This window comes from Paroedura picta, chromosome 7 (assembly GCF_049243985.1).
Source record: "Paroedura picta isolate Pp20150507F chromosome 7, Ppicta_v3.0, whole genome shotgun sequence".
Lineage (NCBI taxonomy): Eukaryota > Metazoa > Chordata > Lepidosauria > Squamata > Gekkonidae > Paroedura > Paroedura picta.
The window spans coordinates 71,094,715-71,111,960 of NC_135375.1; the positions used below are offsets into that span (position 1 = coordinate 71,094,715).

The 17,246-nt window shown below is 41.6% G+C and overlaps 1 protein-coding gene across 13 annotated transcripts in view; it reads left to right on the forward strand.

Moving 5' to 3' along the window:
- Positions 1-17,246, forward strand: part of TRPM3 (transient receptor potential cation channel subfamily M member 3) — a 427,187-nt gene that overhangs the window by 284,901 nt on the left and 125,040 nt on the right. For all 13 annotated transcript variants that reach the window (XM_077344811.1, XM_077344812.1, XM_077344814.1 and 10 more), the window contains one exon: positions 4,114-4,285. In XM_077344811.1, coding sequence (XP_077200926.1) covers positions 4,114-4,285 — 172 coding nt within the window. The remainder of the gene's footprint in view (positions 1-4,113; positions 4,286-17,246) is intronic.

Here is a 17,246-nt window from a genome sequence, read left to right on the forward strand (position 1 = left end):
AAGTCCTCTGCAGCTGCCAGCATCTCAATAATTCACCTAAGACTTTGTGGTTGGCTATATAGGTCTGGGAAGTGATCTGATGCAAAAGCCATGTCTGCTGCCTTCTCCTGCGCCATAGGCCCCAGAAATGCAACCAGTACCTCCACTGCTTGGGCACAGATCTGACCCTGGATGCTAAGCATAATTGCCTGGTGTTCCACTGTCAGCACATATGCCATGGGTGGTCTAATCCTGATCTGAGGTAATGACTCCCAAGTGGACATCGCAACCATTACACACCTGTGTTTGTGTGTCTCTTACTGACATTTGTATTCATTTACTTCATTTATATCTCACCTTTCTTCCTGATGAGAACTCATATAGTACCTTGTATCATTTTCTTATTCATTTTATTCTCATAGCAAGTTGTGAGGTAAACTAGACTGAGTGGCCTAAGACTGGCCTAAGGTCACCCTACAAGCTTCCATGACAGAGTAGGAATTCAGATTTGGATCTCTAACCACTGTACCACACAGTGGAACACTCACATAGTGTTCATTGAGAAAAGCCTTCACTCTGTTATGCTTTCAAATGATATCAGTGTATTTGGTGGGCTGGCACAATAAACTCACCAAAATATCTGTATCTCTAACTAAAGAATAACAGTGAATTTAATTTAATTTAATTATGCAATCTACATTGAAAATGGAACAAAATCTAGAGTCCATTCTGGTTCTTTCATTTATCATTAAAATAGAGATTGTACAAATATATTGTTAACTGATTTTGATAGCCTGGGACAGGTTCTCTCTTTTTTTCTGTTAGGATATTCATTCAGAACCGCCAATTTTTTCTTGTTGTAGTCTACGGATTCTATCAATTTTGCATAGATGCTGAGGTGGAACAACTGCCAGGGACCAGGACTTCTGGTGGGCCCAGTGTTGCTCACTCATCACCACTCTTGCCTGCATCCACACCCTTCCAGTGCCTGCTTGTGTTTTGTCCCTTGTGCTCTCAGCCATACATGCTGCCTCCAGAACTGCTAGAGAAAGGCATTTGAGTGGTGTACAAAGTATCAGCATTCCTGGTTGATATGGCACTGGCACTCCTAATTGCACCCCCACCCCAGCACCATTGGGAAAAGGCGTGCCGGCAGTTTTGACTTCAGTGACTGCCAGTGGTAGGAGAACTCGCAAGGCCAAAGGAAAGATGCACAAACAGTTGGGGGGCATGTGATTGGGTAAGCAAGGAGGGGGACCTAGCAGTCAACATAGTGAAGCCCTTAGGTATTCTTCACCCACAGTCTCCACAAACCTGGAACTGGCCCTGTTACTGGTGCATGAATAGAACAACAGCATAAAAGAGGCAAACAGCTATTGGATTAATAGGATGGAGTAGGTGGGGTGCAGGCAAGCATAACAAAAGTAAGCACTGGTTTAGCATGTGGACAGGCTTCTAATTATAATGCACATGTTTTGTCAGGCAATAAATTTGCAGTCTAAGAAATGCCTTAATCCCTAATCTGACCAGGATTGGTGTTTCTGTTTTATGCAGTCTTTATTTTGATGTGAAGTTGAATTGATGATCATGCACATGCACAAATGTAACTTCTGATTGTAATCTCTTCCTGTTTTATGAACCAAAATATAATATAGCATTATAAGTGGAGAACTGTGACAGTAGAAAAATGTTAATATTTTATATTAATATTAGAATACATATTAGAATGTTATGGGGTATAGGGGCACCATATGAGCTAGATCACTTGCCCTGCCCTGTATCCTTAGGTAGACTATCCAGAAGCCATAGCTCTCAAACTCACCTCCTGTATTAGCAAAGGGTAAAGAATTGCAGGGAAGAGGCAAGCAATTGAAATATATTTAATATTTATTTTAAAATTTCGTATTGGATGGTTCTTCTGGAAATTCTTGTATGGTCTGAATTCTTGCCTGTACAGTGACAAGCCAGTCGCCTTCCGTCCCCCACCCCTGACCACCCCCTCCTCTTTCCACTACCCTTGGAGGTTGCAGATCGCTGCTGCATGAGAGCTACCTCTGCCGGTCAATTTCCTATCAGCTACCTGCAGCCTTCCCAGGTCCTGGGCGGAGGGAAGAAACTCCGCAGAGTTTCTCCACTCTCTTCCCCCCCAATCTAGCACCAGTTGTATTTCTGAATGCAACGGCTTGGCCCCTAATGTAAAGTATAAGACTTTGTTGAAAAAAAGTTAGATGTCCCATTCTCTACATTTAACCTTCTCAGAAGTGCACTTGAGTTACATTTTTGAGAAATATTATATTGGGTGCATCATTTAGCCTAATAAAACAGACTCTCATAACTGAATTTTGAATGAGTACTAACTATTTGGTAAAAAAATATATATATCATTTTGTTTTTCACACCTAAAGCTTATAATACAGTGAGTGAAAACTTTGTTCTCAGACATAGAATGCATGCAGTATTGACTTGTGAGATGTATTTTCCCCAGACAGCAGTAATTAATTACTTAGGAATGAAATTGCTTCTGTCACAGTAGCATCATTTTGCAATTCTGGACAGTACAACTGCAGAGGTTTTACCAGTTACAGAATTGTTCTTTTCAGACCTGCTTATTTTCTCTGTCTATCAAATGCTTAAGTGAATTCTGCTGTGCTCTGTGTGACAGAATATGTAACAATAACAGGGAAAGAGAAGCTTTCATTTGTCTGTAAGGGGTATACAAAAGTGTAGTAAGTGCTGACACTAGAAGAACAGAAGGAAATTGCAGCTGGTGCAAAATACTGGAACACCATGGAGACCCCATATCCAGCTGGTGGTGAGGCAGCTGCATTGGTTACCAGTTGAATTCTGGATCAAGTTCAGGGTTTTGGTTTTGACCTTCAAGGCCATTTGTGGTCTGGGTCCAATATGTTTTCAGGACTGCTTAACCTTCTATGTCTCCACACAGAGCCTCGTGCTCTGCAGGGTCAAATAGGTTGGTGCCCCCTGGCCCTCGTGACGTGTGCCTGGCTTTGACCAGGGCCAGGACTTTTTTTGGCCCAGGTTCCCACTTATTAGAATTTGCTTGCAGATGAGCTGAGGGTTCTGACAGAGCTATTGGATTTCTGCAGGGCCTGTAAAATGGAGCTCTTCCACCAGGCATTTGGTTAAGCTTAGTTGTGAGAGATCTTCCACACCTCCGGTGCTCTGATGACCTACTTCATTCAGACCAGGACCATGGTGCACAGAGCAAATGGAAATAGCGCCTCCCCCTGCATTGATCTTGTGAACTGAAGGGGTTTTTGAGAGCTGCTGTTTGACCCATTTGGGAAAATTATTATTTACTGCATCAATACACAAAATGGAAAATGTGGCTGAGGGAAGGTCTAAGATTGTTCTCCCTGTCTACTGCCAGGATTTGTGCAGGTTTTGGAAGCACAGAACATCTCTCTTGACCTGATTTAGATATGTAATTTGTAGGCAGCCAAAATGTACAAAACTATGCCCATGTGTTAGACTGAGGTTTTCTTAATTCAAGTTGCTCTCTCTACAGCCCTGCCACAGCTGTGGGGGAGCACCCAGCACCCCAAAGCCTAAATTGTATTGGGAGTGTGATGCCATCAGTTGAATATCAAAGCAGCATACAGTTCCTAAAATGATAAGATCCTAGTGTTTGCCACTAGGAAAATGTTCCAGGTTATGGCATATGGTTGCAGCAATATATTTGAGTTTTTTCTCCTGTGCCGTGCTATAGAATCTGCAACCAGTCCATTGCTTCAGCCAGTAGGTCAGGACTCTCAGGTTTGTCATGGAGTACCACTCGCTTGGGAAGTGAGTTGCTCTAAACTGTCTTTATTTGCTCCTGGTATATACACTAAAAGAGCCAAAAGCATGGTGAGACCATGATGCTTAATGGCAAGCACAAGCATGGGTTCCAGCTCTTTGACTTTCTGTCACAAGGCTGTATTATATTATGATGAGATGTTTTGGCATTTGCTTGAGGTGTTTCTGTATACTGGGTGAAGGCTAAAATTGGATCTTACATCAGGGCCTTTGTCTGGAAAGGTTGAAGGCCACTGGGCTAAACTAACTTCTATCAGAAATTCCATGCTATTTCTCATTATTGTTACATTTCTTTTTTCCCCTTCTCTGATGCAGGTAGTCCGTCCATACCAAACGATGTCCAATCCAATGAGTAAACTGACCGTACTTAACAGCATGCACTCTCATTTTATTTTGGCTGACAATGGGACCACAGGAAAATATGGTGCAGAAGTGAAACTTCGCAGGCAGTTAGAAAAGCACATTTCACTTCAGAAGATAAATACAAGTAAGTAGATCACTCTGTTCATTTTCTTAACGACATAAATTTACAATGATACATTTAAAATATTCAGGTTGTAAGTGATATGAGGAGAAAATGTCAAAGGCCTTGTCTGTATCTACTACTATTACTACTACTACTACTATTACTACTACTACTACTACTACTACTACTACTACTACTACTACTACTACTACTATGCATGCCACTATACAGGTAAACAGCAGGTCCCAGTAATGATTTTACTATGATTTGTTCTTAAATGTATCTGGTGAACCCATATTCCAAATTCTGAATGAGCTAGAGACTAATGGGAGCAGAAATAGACTCGGGAGGGTGGGGAAGAAAGAAGAGGATACTATTTGTATGTAATGCCTGGAAGAAACTCAGTAGAGGAGTTTGCAGTGATCTAGAACAGGGTTAGTCAACCTGTGGTCCTCCAGATGTTCATGGACTACAATTCCCATGAACCACTGGCAGGGGCTCATGGGAATTGTAGTCTATGAACATCTGGAGGACCACAGGTTGACTACCTCTGATCTAGAAGACAGGCAGAATAGACTTTAAGACGCGTAATATACAGTACAATGAAAAAAACTCACTTATTCTTCAAAGAGAATTATGACTATGCAGAAACTTAAGTTTCTCTTATTGTCTCCTCCAACTGTAGCTTCTTCTACTACATCACAGGCCACCGTAGTCAGCTTTATAATGAAGTGACCTTCAGTGACTGACTCAGGTGCCAAATTTCAGAAGGCAATAATCTTCCCTCCTACACACTATCAATAGCCAGCTGCCTCCCCACCTGTCGGCTATCTCGTCTATCTGAGAAGTGGAGAGACTTCCCCAAGAGTCTTTAAAAGCAGCCGAACTAGCTGTACATGCCATTTCCAAAATTTTGTGCAATATTATTTTTTTTCCCCTCACAACAGTTCACCCACTATTTCTGGTTGTGCTTTGCCAGGGCAACCAAAATTATGGCCAAAATCTTGCTAGAAGAAGTAAACCTTGTTGGGCCTGCGTGGTCTGGCAGGGACAGTGCGGAGGTAAAAAGGGTTTATGTCTTCCAGCTTCTGGGAGGAGTGGCAGAAGTGATGAGGCACAGATGTAGGAGAGGCAAAAAAACATCTTGAGCAACTACTCAAGTTTCTTCCCCTACCCCCAAAAAATCTGGGAAACACTTTGTCATGATGAAACCAGAAGAGAGGCCTCCATAGTGTAAACATCCTCCATTGGATCCTGTTCAGTGAGTACTTAGCAGGCTACTGTGCTTAAAAGGAAGATGGCTAATAGTGTGAGTTATGATTATCTAATCAGTGACATGGAGAAAAGGGAAAGAAACCTTGAAGGGTCCAAGTAAAGCTAGCCTATCATGCTCAGGTTCGGCACCAAAGATAAGATGCTAAAATTCAGATTCTAATTTTCAGGCATAACTTTGTGGGCTTAAATAAAAACACAGCATTATAGTGAATAATGGGGTCATCACAACCCATCGCAACCATGGGGTCACGATGGGTCGGACACGACTTCGCACCTAACAACAACAATAGGTGAAACAACTGTAATAGACATCTGTGTCAAATTACTTCCTAACATTTTGACTGCACACACCTTGAGACAGGGTTGTTTTTTTAAGCAGTCTGGAAGGTTCTTTAAAAGGTAAATTGACATTTACTCATATAAGAAGCTCCAAATAAATAGAAGATGCTGTCAGCAAAAATATATATTTCTACTAATACATTTAGAGAAAATCAGCTGGACAGGGATTTCTGTATTTAAACAAAAGTGGACTAAAAGCAGTATATCATAATCCAAACAAGGGCCATGTCCCACACAATGAAATTTATATAGACTACTTAGTAAAAGTAATATCCTCTGTGGAACATATTTAGAAAAAAAAAACATTTAGGGAAAAGCTGTAGATTGTTTTGATTAACCCCCCCCCACACACACACACACACATTATGCTAATTCCCTTGTCCAACATCATTTGATCATGCTTGACATGCAGTGAACTTTATATTACACTCTTTCCGAGGTGCTTGCCTACTTGAAGAGGAATATGACAGAGCTTTGGAAGAAGAGGACAGGACCAGTTTTCTGTCCTTTTAGTTGTGACTATATCATTGCTATGTGCAAACAGGACTAAAAGGATTCCATTTGAACACACACAAAATACGGGGAGAACTTAACTTGCAGTGACTTTTTCTGCATCATATATGATATGTGAGTAAGACCATAAATATTTATTTACTAGGGACAAAGTGTGGTGCATCCAGTAATGCACCTGGTGCTAGGACGCAGTCTCGCAATGTGTCCTTCATGGGTGCTGGCCCTCCTCCCCCTGCTTGATCTTGAGACCCAGCATGATGAAGTAGATAAAGATTAGCAGACTCCAATAGCAAGAACCAGGTTGGATCCCCTACACACACCTCCCCCACGTGCAGCCAGCTGGTTTACCAACCTACAGGTAGAGAAAGGAAGGAAGGAGGGAGAAGAGGAAGAAAGGCAGACAGGCAGGCATACAGACAGACAAAATTTAAAAAACAGAAAGGAAAGGAAGAAGGATGAAAGAGGAAGAGAGTGAGGGACAAAGGAAGGGAGACTCTACCCCACCCCTCCCCCTTGTTTGGGTGCACAGAGAAGCGCCTCAAGGCCACCATGGGGCTTATGGGCCCTTTGGCCAGCCTTTACCCTTTAAATTGGCATTGACCATGGAGAGGCCTCAGCAGGCCCAGTTGGGGTGGCATGTTGCATTTGGGGAGCCTCCAAGGGTCACCCCACTGTACAGACGGCCTCAGAAAGGCCTGTGCACACTGGAGTGGACCCAGTCAGGGTGTGCAGCAATTCTGGGGACTTCCTGCTCCCCTAGACCCAGACGAGTGGTGCTGAGGCCAGCAAAGGCCATGGTGGGGCTGTTCGGGCTGGGGATAGGCATTTGCGGGCCTTCCACCCCCTCCAAAAGTCAGGCAGGACATGCAGCGGTGTCTCCAGGCTTCAGTGGGCCTTGTCCAACTGGTGAGCAGCTATTTCCTGGCCTTCTGCAGGATCGCTCACAGGCAGCCTTGGAGGCCTCGCTGGCCTGCAGCCCAGGCTCTCTCTCTATCCCCCCCCCCCCCCAGGAACCCTGCTTGGCCAGCTTACCTTTGGGAGGTGGACCAGTAGAGTGGCAGGCTCTTCCACCCAGAGGAAGGAGGAGGAGGGAGAGCTGGCCACAGGAGCAGGACATCCCTACCTGATTGGCCCTCCATAGTCGAATGAGGTGAGTAAGGACCAATAAGGTAGGGAGAGAGTTGTTCTTCTGTTAAGAACTTCAGTTTATTGTTTATAGATTTTGAAAATTTCTTCATAATTCTTGCTCAAGGCAGTTTACAAAGAAGAGCACAGATACTATGAAAGTCATTAATGGTTATGAGGAAAGCTGTTTTTTGTACCCCACTTTTTACTATGCAACGGAATCCCAAAGCAGCTTACAATCTCCTGCTCTTCCTCACCCCACAGCAGACACCCTGTGAGGCAGGTGAAGCTGAGAGAGCTCTGAGAGAAACTGTGACTGGCCCAAGATCACAGCTCGCTGCATGTGGAGGAATGGGGAATCGAACCTGATTCCCCAGATTAGAGGCCACCACTCTTAGCTACCACACCAGGTTGTCTCTTAATAAATTATTTAAAAATCAGCATTACAAACCAGCCAGAGCATTAAAGCATCATGAAACGTTTAGCAACTTAAAATAAGTTTCACATAGCAATTCTTGGTGCAGAAGCCAACTCCAAAACTTTGTTTAAAAGATCTAGCCCTTTATTTAAAAGCATGGGTAGGAAGCTTGGGTCCTAAAAGAAAGTAGACAGGTCAGTCTCAAGGGACAGGGCGTTCTACAGGTGAGGCACTGCTACTGAAAAAAACTTGTCTCTGATCACCTCCTGCCTCATCCTTGAAGACAGGCACAGGGAGTAAGTTTATCTGGTGGAATGGACGCTATAGGAAGAGGAAACCTTTTATGAGCCCTGGACCCAAGCCTTTTAGGGACGTAAATGTAAGAACAAGCACTCTGGACTGTGCCTGGTAACAGACAGGCAGCCAGAACAGTTCTTTCAGCTTTGTACAGCTACAGCATTACGAAGTACCTCTTTTATTATTTATATATTAGAAATTAGATTAGATTAGATACAGTCACAATTACATCATTGTCAATAGTCTGTGTTATCTTTCAATACTAATTCATGCTCCAGTGCCATTTACAAATCACAAGAGACATCAAGAGGTGCTTAGCAGCCTGATACACCACAGCACACAAAATTATTATACCATTTGTAGTTCATTTGTAGAGAGATCAGTGCCATTACAGTGTCTAATCTCCAGATGTTACTGTAAGCATATATTGCTTGACTAGACAAAAATGCTGTATGCTTTGAAGTGGAACATTCGGGTAAGATGCAGCTGGGACCCATTGCCAAGAGTGAACACAACAAAACTGCAGATTGTGTTCTGGCTTATACCACAGTATGACGGTGTTGATATATTATTCTCTTCTCAATCCTGAAGAAGCTTGGCTGAGTGTACCTTCCAAATATTGCATTCTTGAAAAAAAATGGTGATGCCATATATCTCTACATTTTCTAGCACAGCTTGCTATGACTAATTTCACAGACAATTTTGCAGCCGCATATCTGTGTCATCAACATACCAGCTGTGGGAAATTCTATGTGATAATTATGTACTGTCCTTATTACTAGTGCCTTTATGACTAGAATTTTCCTTTCAATTTCTGTTACATCTTTTCTAATACAGAACCTTCATATATTTTAATTTGCAGGTGATAGATAAGGTTTTAAACGAAACCTTTATTCTTGGGATGGGAAAATATTCAGACAATAAGTTTCTGTAAACATACGATTAAAATGGGTTGGCTCCACAGAGCTGTAAGCAGAATGAAAATAGCTGCTAGTGCTGTCCTACGAATGCTTGCTCAAAAGATCATGCAGTACTATAGTATCTTATTTAGTTGCTTATTTTAATTATATATACCCTGCTTTTCAGTCCAGTGATTTCCAGGAGCTTGTAATGAAATGCTAAGCAGAGTTACACCCTTCTAAGTCTGTTGACATCAATAGACTTAAAATGTTATCACCACTTAGTCTGGCACTGTAAAATAGTGCAAGAAGCATGGTTTCAGATATGCTTCTGGCTCATTTCTTGGCAACGGAGCAGGTGAGAAGCTCTGGTACCCTGTGGTGCTAAAACCATGCTGCTGTCTTTATAGGGACTGTAGTAAGCCTTATCTTCCAGGAAGTGTGCTGCTAAGAGAAGAAGGTACTATAGCATCTATTGTCCTTCCACATGTATGGAAGGATGCGCAAAAGGAATAACATTTGTGCATTTTGCATTTCAGTCATTCCATATGTTGAAAAGTACTTTTGGTCTAATCCAATATGTCTTCTAAATAGATTAGGAAACACCTTTTTAAAGTCAGACATGGAGTCATTATCACTTATTTTCTTCTCTGCAATGTACTTCAATCACTCCAAACCAAGAGCTGGTACACCCCTTTAAAGCTTTCCCAAAAATTTGGATTGTGGATGTCATATAAGCAGGTTGGGTGAATGTCTGAAGAGGCGTGGCAAGCTAGACACAGTCTGCAGGCTAGTCTTTCTCCATACAATACCATTCCAGAAAGCTGTAATTTAACAAATAAACATTAATTGTATTTATATGAATGTCTACAAGTACACATAGTCTGGTGAGAGCCAGTTTAATGTAATAGAATACTGGACTAAGGAGACTTGAGCTCAAGCACCCATCCTGCTACAAGGTTTATTGAATGGCCTTGGAATCAATGACCTTTTATCCTAACTTATTTCACATGGCTTCAGTATAGACAAAACAGAAGAGAGTCCTTTAAGAAAGAGAGGGATTTGAAATGTAATTGATTTTTCCAGATATGCATCAGTTCCTTCTGATTTATTGCTTTCTCAGTATTTTGACACCTGATAATTAGAGATGGATTAAATCAAACTAGTAAAACTTTGCTATAATCTCAATGAGATCAAATATGCATTTGCCACAATATTGAAAGTTCTTATGTATTCTTAGTACAGCTGAATATGCCCTGTGCAACTCACACTAGGGTTGCCATGGTTTTTTTTTGGGGGGGGGTATAGAGATTTGGGGGCATGGTCAGGAGCTCCCTGATGTGCTGATATCAGAGGAGATGTTCTGGCTTTTGGTCAAAAATCTAGGGTAGAGTTTTGCCCGCAAACCAATGTGAGCACCATGTCTTGCTTCTCCTCCTCCACTCAAAATTCACAGCGCTACCATTTATGGGACTGCCATACAAACTACAGTCGTATGCATCTGCTCCCCCTCTCTACATACACTAGAAACTTGCAGAGCAGGCAGCAGTGGTGGTTTGTGATTCTGCACGTTTCTGGTGGAGAGAGGAGCCAGGTCGTACGACAGTGGTCAGTGGAGCAGCAAACACAAGTTTTGGGTGGGAGGTTGTGGGGATTCCCCTGCTTTTTTAAACTTCTAAAGTGGGGCTTCCCACAACTCAAGGGGGAACTCATACTCACAATAATCAAGCCTGGGTTCTTATTGAGAGTCACAGCATTGGCTTAAAAGCTAAATATATCCAGAATAGGTTTAAGATTAGAACTGGATGTTTGAAAAATGTATTCCTAAGAAAAAGAAATATATGGAAAACACAATTAGTCATTTTATACTATCATCCCACTTGAGAATCCATCACTGGAAGAAAAAAAGAACCAAGCTCTGATAATCCCCTCAGTAAGGGTTTAAATTACTAGAGGAGGTAGTTTTAATGTTTTTAAATGCTTTAATAATTAATAAAACCTGTTGTTTCCCACCCTGAACTTATGGGGAAAGGTGTGATACAAGAATAAAGTTGTAGTATTAGTATTAGTATTCATGTTGATCCAACAAGCAAAGATTTTGTTACTCTGGACATAAGAGCAGTTATTTGTTCATAGGAACAATTTTTGTATCACTGGTCTGGTAACAAACCTTGTTCCTCTCAATTTTTGTTAGCAATATTCCCTTTTTTCTGAGCACAGGGTTCGAAAAGATTTATACTATGACATTTTAAATTACTACTCTGAAATACAAATTAGTCAATTTGGCTGATTTTTTGCATCTGTTTCTCACATAAGCTGTAAATAAATTTTAATAATTTGTATCCCTTCAATATTAAATTAATAATGAGGTTTGCAGACACTGAATTCAGTTTGTGCTTAGTAATAATTTACAGTAAAAAACTGTTAATGGAAGTATACTGACTATATTTTTGTCTTATTTGAATTGACTGAATATTGTCAACAAGGTATTTACATAATTTTAAAAACTGATCACTTAATTTAAAATGGTTTCTTTTATACAAGAGGACATTTTCTTGATTCTATACTCAAATCTTCATTTCTGTCAAAGTATGATTCTAGAACTGTCACACCAGCAAATAAATACTCGGGGAAACCAACTACATGAATCCATCAATGCAAAACTCTAATCTACGGCGACATGACTGCAAAGGCAGGCATGAGAGTTTCCTTGCGAACTGTAATTCACAGAGGCTGTTAAGTGGCTGTGAAAAAGTATGATGGCGCTGCTTCTTTAGGCTAAATGTGTGAACTTTAAGGAGGAGAATTCCAAGTATAAAGAAACAAAACATTCTTTCCCCACCATGGACACTTGAGGGGGGGGGGCAGGGATTTTCATAATACAGTCATGCAATTCCATTAGCCTATAGTTTAGGGATCATTGCAAATGTATTCCTCTGGCTTTCCTAATGCCCCCTAATGTACACCAAATTTGGATCCCAAGGAAAAAACTTGAAACTTTAGGCATAAGAAGCACAAACAGGGACTAATTCAGCTTCTGTGCATCTCATTGTTTGCTGTAAAAATAATGTCTCATGAATTTAGGATTTGATCTTCTGGGAGTCCGAAGTAGAAGAACAAATCTGAATTAGTTGCAAAATCCAATCTAATTGAATTATGCCATAAACTCTGATCCTAAAATTAGAGGCAGGATTTTTTCTGATTTGTTTTATGTGGTATGTAATGACATAGTTCAGCTATTCTAAAGTTATAGATTTTTGCAAAACAATTAAACTATGCCATCATATGTCTCCTGTTTAGTTTTTGAATGTCCATTCTGTCCTTTGTATATTTTCCAATTCCTCTGTTAATCTGTAGAAAGAAACAAGGATGGAACACATTTCATGCATGCTCAGTAGCTGTTGCTACTAGGGACCACAATGGGTATAAGTACATCAGTAGAGGGATTTGTTATACAGGGTCAATTCAAAGAATGTCAATGATTTCCTGATATGTAAGAAGAAACAAGATTTATGAGAAAATAGTGGATTTAGGAATTGAGGTATGTGGTTCTCAATATCACAAGGGGTGTAAATGCGGTCATTCTAAGCTGAGTTACAATCTTTGAAGCCCATTGATTTCAGTGGATTTAGAAAGGTGTAACTCTGGTTAGGATGTCACTGAAAACTGTGGCTCAACTCCAATTATTATATATCAAAACCTATGTAGTTTAACTGGGTGAAAGCAAAGCTAGCTATTGTGTTTCTCTTTAGAACAGCTGATGGAATACAGTATACCTGCTGAGAAAATGAAGAGGACAAACTGAACTCTTAAAAAGAACAGTGTTTCTTGAATATTTGGAGTAAAGAAAAATAAGGGGGAAAATAATATTGAAAATGCATTTGCAACAGTTAAAGCATTGTACAAAAACTCAAAACACTTTTGTCTGAAATTGGTTCCTATTGAACTACCCAATACATTCCTAGTTGGCTTTTACAAAATCTGGCACCAAACCTCCAAAATATTCACATGGACTTCAAAGGGTTAATTTACTTTTCTGAACTGATAGTCTGTTTCATAAGTAAAGCATCTGTGAGTGTCTATTTTATTTTTTTCTTGAAAAAAACATCAAAGAAAAGCAGTTTCACAACCTCTCAAAGTATCCCCTACTCCATTAACCCTCTTTTCAAAACTGAATGTTTTCATGGGTTGCATGTTTTCACAAAAAGACTTTGTGAAATATTGGTCATTTCTAATACAGCTGCATGCTGCCATTTCATAATCGGCAGACTTTAGAAATAATGGAATATGATGTTTGTAACTTGGGGTAACATAAGTTTCATGATTCCATAATCCACATCACAGAAATGCAGAATCTGGTACTGGGCACAAAACTCAACTATCTTAAAATTTTAACTTTCATAGATTTTAAAACTCTGAAGTGTGTTTTGGTGAAAGCCTGGTAAAGGCTGTCTTTCAAGACCACTACAGAAGTAGAATAACCTATGCAAACCAAGAAAATGTGCAGTTTGCTTTATCTGCATAATTCACGCAGGTCACATAAAATGTTTGTATTTGTGGAAAGGCTGGGTGGTTTTAGTGTAGATATTTTACCAGATACAGCCCTGACTATAAAATATCAACAGGAATTATTCTTGAAGGGCTTGTAGTAAAACATGACGTTATTCAGCTTGTGGCCAAAATTACTTCACTTTGTGCTTAAAAAGAATGGATTGGTTTAAGGATCAGGTCCAGCTATGCAACAATAGGAAATTAAAGCCTGTGTGGTCCCAGTAGGTGTCACTTGTGGTATTTTTCTCTCCTTCAGCTGTTTTTACCTTCTGAAATCACAATAAGAATGTTTACTTTTTAAAGAAAATAACAGTTCAATTTACTTCTCAAATCAAGTTATTGAGCAGGTATACTCCAGACTCCTGCACTGAGGCAAGCAGATAGCAGGAATGGTCAAGGTGCTATCTGGTTGACTAAGCAAGTTGTTTGTTTGTTTTGTTTGTTTGTTTATACTTCAATTTATATACCACCACTCCCTTTAAGAAAGGCTCAAGGTGGTTTACATAACAATAAAACCCATAAAACATTATAAAAATCTCAGTATTACCCCCTTGATGGTGAGAAACTCCCTCCCCACTCCTGCTCCACAGAATGTCTAAAACCAAATCTCCAGGGAGATCTTCCTAGCGGGGAGCCTGATGGCCTCGGTGAGGGGACCCAGATCTTCCTTATCCTGGCCTCAACCAAAATCCCGGCAGAAGAGCTCTGTCTTGCAGGCCCTGTGGAACTGTGAAAGCTCATTCCACCAGGTAGGGGCCAGGACCAAGAAGGACCTGGCCGAGGTCAAAGGAACCTTCCTCAGTCCAGGGACCTCCAACAGATTCATACCCACAGAGCACAAGGCCCTGCAGGGGGCATAAGGAGATAGGCGGTCCCGCAGATATGTAGTGCCCAGATCGCGGACAGCCTTACACCGTTTATGCACTGAAGGCTTCATGCCAGGCTGCAGGCTGGAGTTTTAGTTATGGCAGGTTGCCCCACCTCTTCCTGCACCCACATGGGGAAGCATTTGGTCTGGTGCGCCTCATTTACCCATGATCTGTGCTCCTGACAGGGGGGTGGAGGGCAGTGAAGTTCCCAGTGCATAAATGGTCTTAAAGGTTAACACAAAAACCTCGGGCTTGATCCACAACTTGCAACCAATGCAGTTGCCTCAGCACAGGCTGGATATGAGTCCTCCAAGATGTCCCAGTGAGGACCCTGGCAGCCACATTTTGCACCAGCTGCAATTTCCAGGTCAAGGACAAGGGTAGGCCCTTGTTTTATAGTTGACCTTTATGTCCTTAAAGTAAGTGATAGCAGTGCAATTCTAAGCACAGTTACACCCTTCAAACCTGTTGAATTAATTGGACTTTGAAGGGTATGACTCTGCTTAGGAGGACTGCACTATAAGTATATTTATATAAATGAGGGTTTTAGTTTACCAAAGGCAGGGGAATTTGATTGAAATGGTAATAGTCCTTTAAATAATAATGCCTTCAATGTTATTTTAGTATACATAACATTTTTAAGTTGAGTTAAAGTAATTATATGAAGCCAAATTTATTTTTCCAGCATGTGCACTGAAATGGAGTGGAGAAGAAAGTAGGGGAAATTCAAGTTGAGTGCGAAATCTGACACTGTAAAATGTCTGCAGTACCTGTTCATGTGACCCGTGGACTTCCCTTTGTCATCCTATGCCTGAGAATATATGAAGGGGGCTGGGAAGGCAAAGGGACGTTCAATTGTCATCATTAGCATCTTCTCTGACCATTACACCACCATCAAATGCATTGGAATGCTCATTTACTTATGTCCTGATCTTCCTTTCACATTCTATTTAGTAATTAATACATTTCTTTACCTTCTTTCTTGGTTGTGGCTGGGGACTAAATATGGACAAAAGAGCTGAACCGGAATCCAGAGACAACTGAAGCTAAGATAGATAGGTTGGTCTCTTGACAGATGAATAGATAGACTGGGCTTTGATATCTGTTTTCTGTGGGCCAAAATCAAATATCTAATTTTGCCAAACACTGAGCTTTTATATAATTACTAGTAATCAAGCCCACTGCAGGGGAATGCAGCGGGCGCTAGGTCCTACCTCAGTCGTTGGCGGTGGGCTGGTCGTCGGCGGGCTGGTCGTCGTCGGCGAGCTTGTTTGTTTGGCGGCGGGCTGATGCGGCGAGAGGCGCTTTGCGCCTCTCGCCGCGTCAGCCTGCCAGGCAGGGAACCCCCGGCATCCGCGATTCGCGCGACTGCCGGGGGCTCCCTGGGTCGGCGCCCTGACGCGGCGAGAGGTAAGGTGTCAGGCCGGGAGGAACTGCGAGCCGCGCTGCGCGCGGCTCACAGTTCCTGGAGCTGGGAATCGGGGGCTCCCTGGGTCGGCGGCCTGACGCGGCGAGAGGCCGGGAGGAACTGCGGGAGCGTCAGGCCGGGAGGAACTGCGAATCGTAGGGGCCAATCGGCAGGCGCTTTGCGCCTGCCGATTGGTCCCTCCGATTGTCTGTCGTGAGGAAGTGTCCAATCCGGACCCTTCCTCATCACGGACTAATCCCACCTCTACCCCCCTTACCGAATTATATAGTCCGTGGCGCCCGTGGCGCCACGGGCGGTTTAAAGATATCTGCGTATAAGGATAGTAAACATTGAAAAGTTTTAAAGTTTTAAGATAATTCAGGTCTGTTTCTTCCATAATGTTTTGGCCCATTCCTTTTTGTTCAAAACCATGCAAGTCCTCTTCAGGCTCTAACAAGCAAACAACTATAGATTCAAATGGGTAGCCATGTTGGTCTGAAATAGCACAATAGAATCAGAATCTGACGAAGAGTGCTTGCACTCGAAAGCTCACGCCCTGAATAAATCTTTGTTGGTCTTAAAGGTGCTACTGAATTCTGATTCTATTAAGCAAACAACTAGTCATTAAAAGCAAGCCTAGAGACCAAGTGGTTTCTGTTTCATTGCATGCCATTTCACAAAGCGTCCCAGAATTTCAGCCCCTCTAAAGGAACAGCAGGTTTGTTATTGGTCTAATGTTACACAAGTATGGATGTGCTGAATTTTTTGTGTGAGACTTTCAGGACTTCCTAATTTTAAGGCTTTGCAAACATCTTAGCCACAGTGTTTCTCTATGTCTTACTAGCGGGACAGTTCATCACAATTTGCTGCTGCAGGCAAATACAACAGATTCAGAGTGTAGAAATTCTTTCCCGTAAGCATTCTGATTCATATTGGAAACAGACCAGTGTAATCTATGAAAGAAGAACTACCTGAAGCTGGATATGTACATGTTTGTGCATCTCCTTTTTCTTTGCCAGTATCTTCTTGACATTTTATGCAGTTATGTAATAGCACTGTAGAGGAAGAGATTTCACTACAGAAATATAAATAGCTTCTGTTAAGATATGCAAGCACTAACCTTTTATGCCCATTCTGTCACTCTGGGTATTACCCAAGGAGCTAAATTGCCAAATATCCATTGGGGCAAAGTCCCAGCAAATGCTGCTGTCAACATTGCAATTAGTTTATACTGCAAAGGTGCACACTGAATACCTGAGAGATGAAGCAGGCAGGCTCACCAAAAGAC